We start from the raw sequence: 17866 nt of genomic DNA on the forward strand, positions 1-17866 counted from the left end.
ATTACCTTTGACTGCTTCTATTCTTCCTTGTGCTATTTGGAAAGATACTCTTTTCATTCCTATAGAACAAGATCTGGAGTCAAAATAAGTCCTTCTAAATTCTGTGTAATTGGTTTCATGATGTGTGTTTGGTTTAACAAGCACAGAGATATGTTATAACTTAGCTGGACCATAAAATTACATCTTTCATATGAGATTTTAATCTTCCAGATTTTAGTATTCCTAAAAATCCCAGTGGTTATGTTTCTTAAAGTGTGCTTGGTGCAGTGAAAAAATGAGAGTTCATAGACTAACTGACAAGTAAATCCTATAGAAGGACTATTACTTCAGATCTGATGGAAAGTGGATAAACATACATAAATAAATATATTTCTAAAACTCAGAATTCAGCATTTAAAACATACTGCTCCAACAGAACATGACCTATATAGCTTAAATAAATAATATTTTAAAATTATAGGAGTACTTCCTCCATAAGCAGGAAATTTTTAAAACCTTTTTCATTGATTCTGTAATGGATGGGCATGTGAAGGCTAGGTTAAGATTCTAGTTAAGTCTCTTTATTTTTCCGATCTAGAGCATCCAAAGTGTGTTTTTTGTCATAGGGATAATATTAACAAGATGGATATATAGGTGAAAGGGCTGGTGAGCCCACAGGGATGTAATTTAGCAAGTAGAACATGTGTCTAGAAAGCTGAAATATTTCCTACTTGCTGTAAAGCTTTGCAGTTGAAGGAGCCTCAGAAGAGCTGAATTTCCAAAAGAGTGCATCATACAAATTTCTGTAGATGTGGTCAGAGTGGTATGTTCAGAACTACACACTTCCTAGAAAAAATTTGGACAAAATCTCGTGGAAATCCATCCAACCCTGCTTTTGAAAAAAATTGCCACAGAGGACAAAAGCCTCTTTCAAATCTGAGGAAGAGTGTTTGAATTCTGGTGCAGAGCTATGACGCTCAAAATCAGAAGGCAGCATCTGCTCATTTTTTTAAACTCAGAGGAAGAGTGGGAAATTCACTGGAGCATAAAATATCTCATTTGACCTTACACAAAAACACAGAAAAAATGGTCCAAGCTTCAAAATTTTCATCTAGATTTTAAATTATTCCTCTCCCACTTCTAAAAATACGTGATTAGGGATCTTTCAACTGGATAGGAAAATACCGCCATGAATAAAATTACCCAAATCGAAGTTAAGATTTACATTTTTTTCATGATTCTGGGCATTTGACCACTAGGATTAAATGAATTCCATTCCTGCTGTTAATTTTGCTCTATTTCATACACCTCCCACTGCCTGGCAGTGTGTTGAAGTCCAGGGACCTTGACTAGACCCATCTAAGCAAGCCACAGCTTGGATTGAAACTTTGCAGCCTCGCTGCTGTTGTTTTGATGCTTCTGTGCTGCACAAGCTGTCAAGTGGAGGAAGTTTGGAAGTGACTGATCACTTCTGTGCTTACAGGTGGCATAAAAGAGCCATGTTCTGTGTTGTGCTCAGATTAATTTAATTCCCCAGTGAAAGCTGGGCAAGGTATTCAGTTTACAGTCCATTAGACTGTAGCTGTCTGCTTCCTTTTTACATTAACCACATTTAGGAAAAACAACAGCTTAAAACTTCCTATATAAGTGTCAGTGGAGGCACTTTACAAATGTCAGTCTTCACAGCAGAAAGCATAGCAGATAACTGTATAAGAAGTGACAGTAAATGCACTTTTGTTTTAAAAATGGACCAGTAGGACAATGGCAACCCCAAGAGAAATTTCAGCCTATGAGTAGGTTTGCCAATAAAAGCAACTAGAAACTTCAGTAAAACTAATTAAATTAATCTGTCATCCCCAGGGAACTTTAGCAGGGCATGAAATAGAGGAACAGCGTCAATTCAGAGCTTTTTATTGATGTGTTGTGCTGGATCATTTGATAGAATCGGTTGGGAGACAAAATTTGCAATTTTCTATTGATCATAAATTCAGTAGCTATCTCTATGTAGCTTTTATTCAATATAGTATAAAATCAAATACCATACAGAGTCCCTAAACGTAGAAAAAATCCCAGACATAGAGATGCAAACTTAATAGATTATTTTTGGAATAATAATAACTGATTTGTTTTATGGATATTGTTATCTTCCTGGTATTTGCTCCACAAGATACTTCATCTCAATTGTATAGACAGAAAAAATTAGGCCTAAAGAAGGGAAATGACTCCTGTCCATTTGCACAGTAGCTCAGTGGCAGCACCAGATAAGTACAGGGACACTCAGACTCCTGGAAACTTGAACAGCCCTTGAACAGTAGTGCTTCCCTAGTAACAATTCTTTGTTATTTTGTGTGATACCCTTATAACTAAACAGTTTATGAAGAGTATTTCAGATGAAAAAAAAGTATTTTCATTCTCTTGCATAACCAAGATTTTCTAGAACACAGAAAAGGAAATATTTGGTAATTTTGCTGTTGATACTTTGGTAGACATTCTATCCTATAGTGGCATATTGGCAGTGATTGACTTCTAGTAATATAAAAAGCAGTAACACAGGGTGAACTCTGCTGTACCTCATCACCTTGTCTAGAATGGCATCAAAGTGCACTAAGAGCAGCTGTAGGGTTGGTTTCATGTATCGCAGTGAGCTGAGGAAGTCCTCTTTCCACATGTGGGAATGGCACAAAGCAAATAATGTCAGAGACTAGAGCTGTGTCTAAGTGACTTAACAGGACAATCAGAAGTTGAGTGACCTCACTTCCAATTTAGTGCTGAACTCTTTGTAGAATTGGGTACTTTTCAGTGTTCAGTATAAAATTAAATAGAAACCCCTAATTTCAAGGAAGCGGGTATTTGCTTTAAAATAAAGTCAGGCCTTTTAGGAATGCCTTAATGTTGTGAATTATGATGTCCAAATTTCAGCATTTTCTAAACTCTTGGGCTTTCTGACATTTTATTTTGTTCCCACCTGCTGTCATCTTTTTTATATTACTTGTTAAGAAAGGAATACTTTGTATGAAGATGTCAGATGCTTTTAATTATATACAATTTGCTTGTTGCTTACAGCACTTACCTACTCGCCTATTAGTGCTGAATTCTAGGATGCAAGTGCACAGAAAGTCTTCAAGACTGATTCTGCCCTGATTTATTAGTACATCATATGTTCTTTTAAAGTGCTCCCACTATATGTATTTAATGTAGTTTCTTTGTGCCGAAGAGAACTTTAAGCAAATTTGTGGTTTCTTGGACTGTAAAAAAACCAAAAAAACCAAAAACTAAGTATTTAAGAAATAAACTCAAATAGATTCTGTTTTTCCTAGTTAAGGTTCAAAGTATGGCTTAGTATAACCCAGACTCAGAAAGAAGTCTGGAGTTCTTGTAAATCTGTTGAAAGAAACAGGATTTTGCTTGTACAAGCTACTGAAATGATGAAGTGCACGTTTGCCTTGTTACTTAACTGACAGCATTAGTATTCAAATGGAGAAGGTATCCAGCAACAGCACTGCTGAGCTGTGAAAGAACCATATGAATTTTTAAATGATCAGATGGGGTGAATGAGGAATAAACAGGAAATACTGCCCCTTTTCTAACACTGAGACTATCAAAAGCACAACAGAGACATAGATATTGATACAGATAAACACTACATAAAACCAGAACACATAGGTTCCATTAAGTACACAGGGAGAGATGCTGATACAATAAAAAACAGCTAAAGGTTTGAAAATTAGAAGCTCAGTTAGTTTTAGAAAAGTACTGCTGTACATTAAGCTAGAGCAGGTATGTGAGAGCGGCTGAAATATTCTTGAGATTAGCAGTCATTCATCTTTCCCCTGAAGGAGCACATAAAAAAGTCCTTTCCTGACTTATTTTTAAACATACTACAATAAGTATCCAAAAATGGCAGTCAAAAGTAACTATTGGGACTTATGAGTTTACCATTTTAGGTTAGAATTAGTCCCACTGAAATTACTTGTCCCAGTCTATGGAATATGTATTTATCCTAGCTGAGGAGATAATACAGAGGAATTGCCTTAAGAAATGCATACATTTAAATTAAAAAATCAAGTCCACATTACTGATTACAGTAAAACTTGACCTTTTTTGAAGGGGGGAAAAAAAAGCTAAAGAATACTTTGTGCTGATTATTTGTCATTTAATCAGGATAAGATCAAAGATGTTAGGGGAAAAGGCAACACCAGCTGAACTTTTCTGTTACCAATATTAATTTGCCCACTGAAGTAAATGTTTTAGGCAAGTTATTTGCTGTAAGGGAGTTTTGCTTGCTCAGTACTACTGTGAGATCGCTGCCGTCAAAATCAGTGTGGATTGTGTAAGACAGAGTAAGATTGGAATGGATCTTACAGGAATTCAGATAGTTATGGGACAGACAATTTAAATGCTGAGTGTGGGCAGATTAGGTACAATATGTATAAAACATCCTCTGCCTTTTTGGGTGGCATCAGGAGGCTGACCTTAAACTCTTAAAACAGGACTATATGATGAAGTTTTGGTGCCTAAATTACACCTGAATTGCTCTTAATTTTGGACAGGCATATAGGACTCTAATACTGAAATCCTCCAGGCACATACTATATGGGATAATTTGACTTCTTGTGTTGAATGGTCAGACAAACTGCATTGATTTAAGCAATTTATACATAAAAATACATGGAAACAGAAAGGTATCTGGTTAACATAAATCAGAATGACTTTTTTAGGCTAAGTAACTTTAAAATACTATGTTCTATTCCTAGCAGGAAAACATACAAGCACAGGGAGGCTGCAAATTTTGGTAGGGTTACTGCAGAAAATGTGGGAGCTGCTTTCTTTGGGTTAACACAAATTAATAGAAGGCTTTAAAAAATACCTTCTCAGCAAACTGGATTTTCAGCTTTGAAATTTCTTGTTTTCCTCTTACAGTTTGTAATTTAGGGTAAATGAATGCAGCGCTGTACAATGTACATAATTGCAAATAGGTATTTGATATTTGATGATATTGATATTATATACTTGATAATATTGATAATAGATATTTGAGGGTAATACAGGTAGTTCTAGATTATATTATCACCTTGTGAACATGTCAAAGTCGTATTTTATGGGAATATTTCAGTGACAGACTTCTTTCTTGTTTTAAAACGTTTGCTGATGGTGTTTGAAGGATAGAAAAAGTGAATGAACATGACATTTGTACTTGTGACTTCTGTTCAAGACAGTTATTATGGTACTGTGAGTAAAATAGTTTTCTTTTTTTTGGTCAGGAGTCCTGCAGAAAGTCACTCTAATATTTGAATTCCAGGTTTTCCATCAAAGCATAACTTGGAAGAGATTTAAGGGGTTCATAGGCCTTCTGCTGGCCCTCAGTCCACGATCTGAGGACAAAAAAATAAATTGGAACTTAAAATAGTAGCTATTCTGTATGTTTTTTTTCTTGTTGATGTTTTATAGCTAAAGGGGCCTGTTTCTAAATCTCAACCTGTTTTTATTTTTGAAATTAATTAATCCAATTGAAAAAAGGTGGGAAGTACCTTCTAGTTTGATTTTTTTTGTCCAGTGTATTTATCCCATCCCAGGTATTCTGTGGTATGTAGCTGATTGCTCTGTCTGGTCTGGCTTTGAAATGCTTCAGACCATGAGAATTTTATCATTCTTCTGGGGCTGCTATGTCATCTGAGAGATTTCACTGACAGTAAGTTTGTCCTGATAATACACGTGATAATCTTCTCTGGTTTTGTGGTGACTCCATTATTCTTTGGAATATGTGGGTGATCACTAGACATTCGCAAAAAATTCCCATCCAAATTGGAAGACAAAGAGAACTTTAGGCAATATACAGGATAGATAGCAGGAGAGAAAAAAATTTATCAAGTTGGATATCCTTTTTGATTGAAACATGTTTCTGAAGTCTGCACCATACTCTTAGTGACATACAATTATGATGGATACTGCTCTTGAGAGACTCAGATGTACTTTTCTAGAGACCTGAGTTGACTTGTTATTTCATTTTTAAGATACTGACAGTGAAATGACTAAAAACTGAGACAAAATCTGTCTGCAGAATAAATATGTGAATCTTTATATCATTTCAACTTTCTTCCTCTGCTACATTTTATTGTGTTTGTATCCCTTATTTTTGATTTTTCTCACATATTGTGAAGGCCAGTGTTCTTGGCAGGTTGAGAGCTGTGACTGTGAATAATGAGTCAATTATCACTTAGTCAGGGGAAAGGCAGAGTGATCCTCTTGCTGGCTTGAATGCAATCCTTCCTTCTTCCCGATCTCTTTAAAAAGTAAGGACAGAAATGGTTGAAATTCAGAACACTGTCAAAGAAATACACCTGTGATGCTTCAGATTGTAGTTTCTTTAACTTCAAAACAACTTATGTGTGGTATTTTTAATAATATTTTCTAAGTTGGTTGCAGTTACTGCTTCAAAGGAGCCAGTTATTTGATGCATGCATTGGGAGATTTTAGGTGTCAGTGGTTGCTTTGGGCAGCTGAAGTTGGCTCTTACTGGTCCTGAGGGGCTGTGCTCAAGGCTGGCAACACAATATTTAAATTATCTGCCCCCCTTTAATTTATATGGCATGGTCTCATGCACACAGTTGCATAGTTGATATTCTGTCTATAGAATTGCATTTAACAACTGCTTTGTGTTGCTTAGACATTTTTCTGCTGAATTTTTCTTCACAAGCAGTCATGAATCTAGTATCACATTGCTGTGCTGAATGTTTCATCAAATGTAATATTTAATATTCTCTAACCTGATAACTTTGCAGTGGTCTTAACCACTGCAGTAAAAGGTTTCTGTCAAAAGTTTATGACTGATCTCTTAGGAAAAGGGATAGTGCTTCTAAGCTGTAGTCTGGGGTTGGTAAATGGCACATAAATACTCTGAATGCACTTGATTTCTTACTAGCTCATTGAATCTATCTAGCTTTTTAGCTGTGACAATAGCTCAGATGTCCAGAAAATATATAACCTAATAAAGCAAGTTTGTCAGCTCATATGTGTGCCTAATTATAACTGCCCAGCTATGTGCCATAGGTCTTTTGATGCTAAAAGTGGCATTATTTTCTTTGGAGAATTCAGAACCTGTATTTTTGAGAAGGATGGTCTGATTTATAGCCTGGAAGAATGGCCACAGTGGTGTACAAGAGAAGCATGGGCCAGTGCAGGAATATCATGTTTACTCAGAGTCTGTTGGCTCTGTGAATTATGCTTCTGATCATTCTGATCATTCCAGTGAATGTTGTCTCTCTGTTGGTCTGATGAGAAAAGTGTATGGCTTCCAGAATCTTTTTATCACTCCTCATACAGAAATACTCCTGATGTGCACAAGGGAGGACACTGGGTCGGTCCTCAGGCCCTGTTGGTACTTTACTGGTCTGCAGATGTTCAGCTACATTATTTACCAATACACATTTTCCCCAAAAATACATTATTATTCTTTTGTGGCTTGTCAGTCTTTAAGATAAAACTTGTAAGGTCTTAGGATAAAACAGGAAGCCCGTCCTTTTTTATTACTAAAGTAAAAAAAATATTGAAATTTTTTTAAGAAGTAGCCATCTAGTTCTTCCTGTAAAGCAGGCTGACGGTAAAATTATCTCCAAATAGTGGGTGACCCTTTTACCCATCAAGAATTTTAAAGAGTTTCAAGTCTAACACTGTTTCATTTCCATGGCTTAAAAAAGAGCATGTTGGAAAAAGTGATGGCTCATATGTACTGCTGTATCAAATACTGTTTCAGGAAAGCGCTTGCTAAAGAAGCAGGGAGAAGCAAGATGTTACAGAGACCTGGGATTTAGGAATTATTCAGAGGATCCATCTGTTATCTGAGCATTAAAACTTATTTGCAAGGTTGCTCTGGTGTAGTGCAGTTTGCTTTCTATGAACCCTGACTCTTGTAAGCATGGACTGGGCAAGGTTATGCCCAGCCTGCCAGCCCTTTCTGCATGTCGCAGTAACTGTAGCACAGAGCTGTCCCAGGGGATTAATAATTCTTTGCTGTATGGCTCAACGGAGTAACCCCAAAGGCATCATTAAAACTCTCCACAAGAATTACTTCAATGCTTATATAATACATAATTATGCTTTAGAAATGCAATGCAGTGTTTCTTATTGTCACGAAGTAAATTTTTCAAACTAAACCCAAAAACCTTAATTAAATGAGCATTTATTTTTCATTAAGAACATGTGGTGTGAAGTTCATTTTAATCGACTGACATATAGCTGCTCCTTATTTGATAATGGGATTTTTAAAATAAAAAAGTGTTGCATTTTTATTTTGGTTGTGATTACTTTTATTTTTTGCCAGGTTGAAGGAAAAAAACCCAATTATTCAGCGTGGGTTTGGAAATCCATACTTCCATGCACATTGTAGTCATCTGCTAGATCCAGTAAGGTGTAACCTTGCTGTTTTGCTTTTTGGAGTATAGCAATTCTTGGCTGATTTTATTAAATTTTCCATATATTGCATAAGCTTTTGTGATAATGAATTCTTCAGTATTGAGAAATAAGTGTGACTCTGTGCAATTGAAGTTCAAACTGCATATTCAGTTTTATGGTAAAGTCTGGTAAAGTTTTATGGTAAAGTTTCATTTTATAGATTAAATACATTTATGTGTTGTACATGGAAGCTTGCATGAGAGGAAAAGTGAATGTGTAAAAAAGTTTTTTCTTTTTCTTGGATAGTGCATTATGTTATTTGATCTGGTGTGATTCTGCTTGCAGAGGAAGAGGGAAAGACAATTCAGGGAAGTAAAGTGGACTCCTTAAGAAAAAAATGTTCTACTTCTGAATTACCAAACAGAAATAAACAGAATGGCTCACCTGAAAGAAGCAAAGAAATGTGGGTATCATTTCCACCACGGATGCCAAATGAGAACGAGGTAATGAGTTAACATTTGTCCATGTGGACAAGCACCACATTTAAACAGATGAAAATATGGAGAGATACACTGTCCAAATGTTAGAGGCTAGTGGTATTTATCCTATTTGAGGCAAATATTTAAAATACTACCTAAGTGTTAAATACTTAGAGAGGCACCTGCAGAGATCATGTTTGGCAGTGGCATTTGCCCTGCTGAAGAGCTGCCATAATCTGACTAACAAATAAGGCACCCTGCAATGATCTAAGTAATGCTTTCACTGAGACTGCAGTTTGTGGTAGAGGTTGGCAAAAAGGAAAAAAAAAAATCCCGAGAGTATGGATGCCAGCATGGACAGATTTATTTTGATTCTTGTAGATTTTAGGAAGTACAGAGTTCTGTGTTACTGAAGTTATGTTACTGCCTGAAGTAAGCAGTAGGCAGGCCAGGGGCATTTTTGATCTTCTGAAACATAAGGGATTAGGGATTTAATATGTAGGGACAAGAAAACAACAGACATCATCTGGAAAGGAATGAGATAGAAATCTGAGTCAACTTGTTAAGAACTTCTGCCTTCCTGCCTGAACAACAAATAATTAGGCTGTGATCTAGTCTGTACTCAAAATTTCCCTTCATTAAACTTTTAATAAAAAAGAAGTAGCAGGTCCTTTTGTGAAATAGACAGAACAAGACACTAAAGTGCTTTCAAATGATGGGCTTGCCAGGCCTCAGAGCACAAGCAGCCACTTTCCTCCTTACTAGGACATATCTTAGAGGTAGAATCAAGCAAGGCTTTAAAAAAAATCCTGTCAGTTGACTGTGTAATAGTAATGGCAATATTTTTGCCATTTTTTAAATGACAAGTATTGTTTCCTCATTGGTATAATTTGTCTTTGTGTCTCTTACTTTAGCCCCATTGATTTGCCTTTCTGCCACATAAAGCAATGTACAACTTCCATTATCCTCCATGTAATGGAACTTCCACAAACCTTTAGGTATGTTTTTTTTTCTAAAGAAGAAGAAGCTTCAGACATGGCTGCACATTTTTGTCACATTAGCAGTTTAAGAAACATGTACAGTAATAGTAGAATGCAGCAGAAAAATTACAGTGTAGTAGCAGGAAGAGGCTGTAGTGCATTAAGTTGACCACTGTAACCTTTTGGCCTGCACTGAGAAAGGAAAATGGGGAAAACACTGCTATTGAAAACAGTGCTACTGTTCTAAATGTTGCTTTTTAAGCATGCTGTGATTACTTGCACTGTTATCCTGATTGATTCAGTCTGGTTCCATGTAGGTTTTCAGAGAATTACCTGTACCTGTTCTATTTTCAGGAACATTCCATTCACTTCTTAAAAATTTTTATATACAACATCTATAAAGCTGAGTAATGTGTTCTGGGGAACCCTTCTTGAACAGGGACAGGGTGACCTGCAGTGGTGCCTTCCAGCCTTACCCATTCTGTGATTCTGTGAACTATGTATAAATCAGTAGGAGATTTGGTTGTGATTTTGATTCTGTTTCATGCATGTAAGTATTTCTGCCCATCTATCTACAGACAGTGATGAGTGAGAGCTCAGCAGCTGATGTCTCTGATGGAAATAATCTCAATCTGTCTGAAAGAGTGAAGGTGAGGTTTTCTTTGATTTTCTTCAAAGTGGGGATTCTGAGCAGAGCATGACTGATTTTTTTCTGTATTAATTTACAAATTACTTGCAATTTGTTGATGTATTTCTTTCCCATCTGTGGGAAAGACGAATGAGAGTAATCCAAAAATTTTTCTTCTACTGTTAGTGAATATGTACTTTTAAAGTGTAAAGATTATGTAAGTCTTGATGAGACTGTTTTAAAACCAGGTTGGAAAAAAATTATCTGAGCGCATCTTTAATGACTTCATGGAAACACAGAAGAAAATCCAGGGCATGTAGTCAATCCTCCATGGTAACACTATTTGCAGATAGGCTGGGAAAAACCTTTCATTCTCACCCTGTGCATCTATTCAGAGTGATACCTGAAATGAGAAATGTCTTGTCTTTTAGTACATTTTAAATAGATTTTTCAAGGGACATTAGCCTGAGAAAACAGTAGAGAAAAGCCCCAGGTGAAACACTAGAAATGTAATAATTCTTAGTTTTTTTATTTCCTAATCAATTCACCATTAGTGTCAAAACAGAAGGATCAAGCTCTACTTTGCCTACAGCATGTACTCTCTTTGTGCTGTATGGAATGAGCCTGCAAAATTGCATAGTAACTTATCATGCATCATTTTCTTATGAAAATATTTTACTTCTCCATCTTCCCACTAAGTTCCTGAAAAAGTTACTGTACAGCTTGAGCTTCCTTTCAATCACTTAAGTTGATACGTGGTAATTTTGGCAGTAAATCTTCGACTACACCTAAAAGTATTTTCTTTGGGTTACACATTTCAAGGAAAATTCATATGCTTTCTTGGAAAAATGCAGGGAAAAATGGAGAAGATGAAGCAGACAATTTAATGCATTTTTGCTTTGCTCTAGATTGTACTATAAGGAATGCAATTGATATATTTTCATCTGTTTTCCAATCTGGGTTTTCATGGCAGGTGGAAAAGTACTTAAACTTGGAAGATGTAGACACAGATGAAGAGACATGCAATGGTAGGTTTCCCCCCTTCATATTCACCATCATTTTCTGTCTTTGAATTCAAGAGTGTGAACATTGATTAAAGAACTGCTTCTCCCCTAAAAGAGATGATATTTCTTAGTTCTTCTATTGCTAGAAAATTCCCCACATTGCCACAAATCCCCAAACTGAAGTACTAATTTCCCCACTTGACGAGGTAATGAAATAATAAAGAGGAAAATGTATTGTACTTTGTCCTGGTGAACAGGTTTTTTTTTTTTTTCCAAGCCTTTCTATAAGTGCAGAGTGCTTCTTGTTAGCAACATCTCTCCATATTTATGCATTTCTACTTTTTATTGAAATTACTTTGAAACAGAAGTTTTTTTTGTAAAGTAATGTGGGTGCTAAGAGACAGTGCTGTAAAGTGGAAATATTTAATGAAAATGCTGTCCCTGCCTATTAAAACAATTTCATCCTGGGCTTAAAATAGATTAGATTAATTCTGAATTCACAGTGAACTTCTTTAAAAATTCCAATTAGGAGCATTTTGAGTTGTGTTGAACTGTTCTGTACATCTATAATAATTTTAACTCTCCCACCTCCAAAAAGTAAATGGAATACTAATGTCTATAGTAGTCTATCACAGGTTCCTGTATGGTCTTTATTAAAAACAGACCTGACAACCTTTTAGTATTTAAATTCATTTTCCTCACCTATACCTGTACTGTACAAGGAAACCAAGCCACACAGATTAAGGGATTTGCCTGAGGTCACAGACAGAAGCTGCAGGGCTTTGATGCTTGGTTTCTGAGTTACTGCCACTTGATTGGTCTCTCCACTCTAACAATAAAGTTTTGATTAGTCTTTCCTTTCTGTGTGTCCTGAATTCCAGTGAAGTCCAAGGGCTTAGAGACTTCCAGTATCTCACAAGAAAATAATAAACTAGTGTAAGTCAGGTTTATGGCAAATATTCTTTCTCCAGCCTTTCAGAAAGGAGGTAGTAACATAAAACAGCAGTCCCAGATCAGGTACAGATGTCAAAGATTTCTTTAGAGTGCAGTGTTCATATGTGCCCATTTTCCCCCTGTAGGGCATTGTTCTATGCTTATGTCTTAAATTCTGATAATATCTATTTAAAAACCCCTGGAGTTTACTGGTGGAAGCACAAACCCACATTTCACTTGTATCATAATGAAAGGAGAAATGCCTATATCTACTTCATTAAAGTGTTGTTAGATATCTCTAGTCCCAAACAGGCCACAAATTGGTTGATGAGAATTGAGCCAAATGCTAAAATACCAAGCAGAACAGTGAGGAAAAAGAGCTCTGCTTAAGCTTGGGGATAACTGTGACAGACCTTGCCTCTCTCCAGCTTTTGGGTCATTTCTATGTGTTTGTGTGTGCCCAAGAGTAAATGTTAATCACATACATATGGAAAGCCCTGGTAAAACACACTTCATTTGAGGCAGACTGCCTCAGTGAAGAGTGAGACTGTATCAACAATGCACACCAACAACATTAGGCATTTAGATTGTATTTTATAACATTGAAACACTGCCTAGACAGAAATTAATTCTTCCTTCTAAATGCTGCAAGGAAAGTGAACAGCATCTAAATTTATACTTGGGAAACCCACAGCCTGGGTCTTGCTCAGGGCTTCTGTGGTGAAGATAGTTGTTGAGTCAGGCTAAAAAATTTCCCCTTTACTCCTAAGTGCAGAAAATAGCACTTATGATTTGATAGTTGTCAAAATCCACTCTATAGCTTCATACTAAGTGAGGTAAAATCTTAGTCCTGCAGAAACCATAGCAACAAAATTCAATTTAAAATATAAAATTATGTCACTTCTATTGTCTGTAATATTAAAGTAATCTAGAATAATATCCCTAGTGAATACCTTAGTGAAAGATTAATTCTGAAGAATTCCAGTTAGTCTATAAATGAGCTAAATTATGACACGAGTTAGAGACATTCTGTTGTTGACCTTTTTAAATGCTGCCACCTTATGTCAGAACAAATGATTGATTTAAGACTTCATATTGTCAAAACAAGCTTAAAAATATCATAGCTTATTTTATCCAGTAAAAAATATCACACCTTGCTAGTAATTGCAACAAGTCTTTATCTCTCCTTGTTATTGGTGGCAGTTCAATATCTCTGTGCTTCACTTAGCTTTACAGGGCAGATCAGTTAGCTGAGTTAGGAACTGTACATTAATACAATAAATATTCACACTTAAGGACAACTGGCTCAAATCTGACAGTATGAGAAGCATGATAGAAAGTAGGTGTTAAAACATCCCATCTAACCAGTGCTGTTTGGCAGATGTCCTGGAAGAGTCATTCTATTGAAGGGTTTTTTTGTGGGTTTTTTTCTCCAATTTATTTTGCTAAGTTCAGTGTCTTTTAAGGTGTGAATGAACGTGGCTGCTTCTTACGAGTAGGAAAAGCAGCCCACAGATTTGGCCAGTATGCAAATTCATTGTAGATGTTTTTGTTTGATGGCACTGGGCTGAAAGCTTGAAACAGGGGCAATGCTTTGCATTGTGAGACTTTGGCACGGTAAACCATGATTGGCAAAGTGAAATTGCTGCCCTAAACCGTAGCTTTAATGCATCGTGTAGGGACAGCATGGGCACAGTGTACTGTAATCTCTCTTTCTCCCTGAATTTAATCTCTAACTGTAAGGAGCTTAAGGCAACAATAGAGATGGATCAGGCTTTCTCCAGGAATAGGATGGATGCTGCCTAGTGCCTATGTTTTGTCAACAGGGCTTTCCAGGACTGGTTACAAATTTCTTGCTCCAGGGTTTGAGGTATAGCTCAATAATAATAGGTAATATTTGAATAAAGCACCAAATATGTGAAAGAATGTCTGGAGATCTTGAGTGTGCTGTTGTTTAAGTACATGAGAAAATTAAAACAGGACTAATTAAATGTGTGGGTGAGGCTTCATAGGCAAGGATGTAATTGTCTCATCCTAATCCATTTTGGAGCACTGAAGTACTGCAAACTTGTCATTTCAAGGTCCCAGTTGTCTGTAACCCCACAGATTCTGAGGAGAACCTGATTGACTCAGTTACTTTGAAGCTGAGGCCAAGCATAACTATTGGTTATTTAAGTAATTCTTCAGGCAAATTATATAAAAATCTGTTATTTTTCATAATCTGTGCCTCTCCATTTATATTTTGAGCCTATGCTTACATCCAGAAAAATCAGGTTGAGGAAGAGGATTCAGAATTAAGTGAGGATTTTTTAAAGTATGGGGCTCCTCCCCAGCTGGTGAATCCCTTTCTTGTTTTTCTTCTCCAGTCTCTGCAATCCATTTAACACTGCCTTGAGATGATTTCACACTAGGCAGCTCTTTGGGACTAACAGCCTGAAGCATGAGAATTAGAGGAGACTGCAAAATTTAGCTTTTAAGCTTTTTTTGTTATCACTCTCTTCTCAACTCCCCATCAACAGCATTTTTGTGAAATGTAGTGTCTGAAAGTGGTAAAACCTGTGTCAGTGTATATCTAGCTGTCAGTGTATATATAGCTGAGCATCATTTGGCTACAGTAAAGTTATAGACAAAACTTTGAACTTCCTCACTCTTCAAAGTTAAAAGCAGACTTGTGCCCGTAGATTTTTTTTTTCTATACTCATAATTGATGTCTATGGTACAAAATAAGCAAAAAAACCTCCATCTCAGCAGATTTAGTAATCATTTTCTGGGATGTGGTGGGGAGGGACTAAAGAGTATTGCTCACTTTCCAAACATGCTGTCATTAAAGTATGCTGGACTTGAGTAAATTTGTCAGCCATATCATCCAGGGAGTTGATTCTTCATGGTATAAGAGGTGCATTTCAAAATGTCTTCTCAGTTTTTTGCCATCACTGCCTGTTCAGTTATCTCTATATATGGCGCCGTTGGCAGTATCCAAGGCTTTCCTGTTGCTAATTAATCACCTCCACAGAGAACATAATTAGCAGCTTAATTAGGATCATCATCCAGTAGTGCTGTAGCAGCAGCCTAAACAAGCTGTGAGGTACTGGCTAGAACTTACAATAGCCTGGAGTTCCTTTGGGTGCTCCCACTGAGAAGGACGACTGTCAAAACTCTCTAATTTTTCTCTCTGAAGGGGTTTCTTTATTAAACATAATCAGGGAAAGCAGCGTTTACCAATTAGACTTTCATATGCTGTCACACAGCCAGGATAGAGAGAGACAAAGCTCATTTCTGGCATGTCTACTGGCAAACAAGGGTTGATTACATTCTTACGGGCTGATTGAAGGGAATTTGAAACATTGTTTGCATTACTAACAAGCCTTAAAATGTGGAATTGACATTCTGAGTATGAGAAGCACTTCTTGGTAGAAGCAAAAATAAATTTCTTTCTGTTGTCCTAATTCTTAAGAGTTATCTTTTGGAGTCACTGCCAGGCTGTTGCATAACAGTGCTTCCTTCTCATCTCTCTGCAGGTTGGTCTGTTGAGAGGGAGAAGCTCTTAGTGCAGAAGTAATCAGTGTTTATATCAGTAGGTGATAAAAACCTCTTGATGTCCAGAATTGCCTTACTTTAGTAAGGGTGTGGATTTAGGTTGTAAGTAAGTAAACAATAGTGGAAGATGCCATTGTCTTTAAATAAGCATTCACATCTTCCTTCTATCCTACAAATACTTTTCACCCAAATTATGAAAAAAGCAGCTGCTGCAGAGCATGTGTGGACATAGCCCAAGATACCTGTGGACTGGCTTTTTCAGAAAGTTTTCTCATATAACTGGTGCAGAATTGGAATAGATGCTGTGCTGAAAACAAGGACTGAAAGCACTTAGATGGCTGGAATTAAACATAAACAACCAGGAGAATAGGGATGAAAATAAACCGACTTACATGTGAATCATGAAACAAGAGACAAAAATCCAGAAATTAAATACCCAAGGGAATTAATTCAACTCTTTTAAAAAGAAAATTCTACTTTGAAATTCGAAGCCCTGCTGGCTTTTAAATAGAACACTATTCCCAGAAGAAAACTAGATGAAGAATTTGATCATGGATTTTTTGCGAAGACCTAGCTAGGAAATCTTTATTTTCAAGTGCAGGCTCATGGGGGAATGAGAGGTCCATAACTCCACTACTGTGGTAAAATTGTGCAGGTAGAGATAAATAGACACTTCATCTATTTCACCTTGGATCTATGTATTCTCTTGTTGCTTCCATTAAGTAAAATTTAAGCAGTGCTTTGAAAATTTATTCTAAGATTACAAGATAAATGTAAATGTAGTATAAAACTGTAAAGAAACTTGTGTATCAGCTGAAAAAAATAGTAGGTAGATTTACATAATCCTTTGACTAAATGCAAGACATATGGTCCCCTTAAGTTCTTTCATAAAAACATTACTGAGACATGATGGACACATCTGTGCTGTGGCAGAGCTGAGATTGATTCATGTTAGAAGATATTTCTAAACCTAAGGCATATCCTGATCTGTCACAGAATGCAAACCCACTGGTCTCAGTATGAATGTTTTGCTGAAGTTTGTAAAAGAAAAGTGATTCAGAAAAGCTGTTCATTTGTGAACTGTGGAACAAATCCTGCCCATATGGGAAGGTTACATGTCACTCCATCCCAGACATGGGGAAGTCCTCAAGTACCTCTTTCTGGAAAGCTCAGGGAGAAACAAACATCCATGGAATACCTTTAGACAAGAGAGTCATCTGGCACTGTAGTGGGGAATATTAGTAGTTCTGCCGGGTATTTTTACTTAATGCTCTGTGAGAGTCCTACTAAGATGCTTTGCAATGGTTCTTTATGCCCAATGTGCAGGTGGTGAAGCTCTGGCTAAAGAGAAAATGAATGAGCCTGCTCAGCTCATCAGTGCCAGACAAGGTGTTTATATATAACTTCTACTGCAGGCATCTCTGCTGAGGACCTTCCATCTTTGTTCTGAAAGAAAGGAATGTAATCCCAGGCACTCTCTGTGTATAAAAGCATCTGCAGCCAGTTTTTAATTCAGCCTTAATCCTTAATCCTTAAGAAAGAAGAGCTACATGTTTGTTTTGAGACAAGTTTGATTTTTCCTTAATACAGTATTACTATCTAGATTTTAGCTCAGGACTGCATGGATCTGTTTTAATGATAATTTATACAAACAAGTAAGTACATCACACCCTGACTAAAAAGCTGCTTACTGCCCATGTCTGAGCACTATGGGATTTTAACAGGATTTTGCTAATTTATGCATTGAGTGGGAGTGTTGACTCTTTTTTTATTCAGCAGGGTCATTAGTTCTCCCAGGAGAGGTGGAAGAGACAGTGACTTGCTGTACACCCTTCTTTGAAAAGCCTATTCAGCCGAAGTTCAGAGACTTGCCAGTTCCCCAGCCATCAGACAGCAAAGTCCAGGAGGTATGAAGCCAGATGTATTCATTCAAACTTT

At 36.7% G+C, this 17866-nt stretch overlaps 2 protein-coding genes across 17 annotated transcripts in view; one reads left to right on the top strand and one right to left on the bottom strand.

Annotated features, from left to right (window-relative positions):
* The window catches only part of RAG2 (recombination activating 2), a 123476-nt gene that overhangs the window by 16711 nt on the left and 88899 nt on the right, over positions 1-17866 (bottom strand). The gene's annotated exons all lie outside the window — the stretch shown is intronic.
* The window catches only part of IFTAP (intraflagellar transport associated protein), a 39906-nt gene that overhangs the window by 14479 nt on the left and 7561 nt on the right, over positions 1-17866 (top strand). For 9 of the 15 annotated variants that reach the window (XM_086892287.1, XM_023927942.2, XM_086892285.1 and 6 more), the window contains 4 exons: positions 8713-8870; positions 10405-10476; positions 11428-11482; positions 17705-17835. In XM_086892287.1, coding sequence (XP_086748413.1) covers positions 8713-8870; positions 10405-10476; positions 11428-11482; positions 17705-17835 — 416 coding nt within the window. The remainder of the gene's footprint in view (positions 1-8712; positions 8871-10404; positions 10477-11427; positions 11483-17704; positions 17836-17866) is intronic. The other 6 variants (XM_086892290.1, XM_023927946.2, XM_086892289.1 and 3 more) reach the window with 1 other exon arrangement.

The sequence above is a fragment of the Cyanistes caeruleus genome, chromosome 6 (assembly GCF_971803275.1).
Source record: "Cyanistes caeruleus chromosome 6, bCyaCae1.hap1.1, whole genome shotgun sequence".
NCBI classification, from domain to species: domain Eukaryota; kingdom Metazoa; phylum Chordata; class Aves; order Passeriformes; family Paridae; genus Cyanistes; species Cyanistes caeruleus.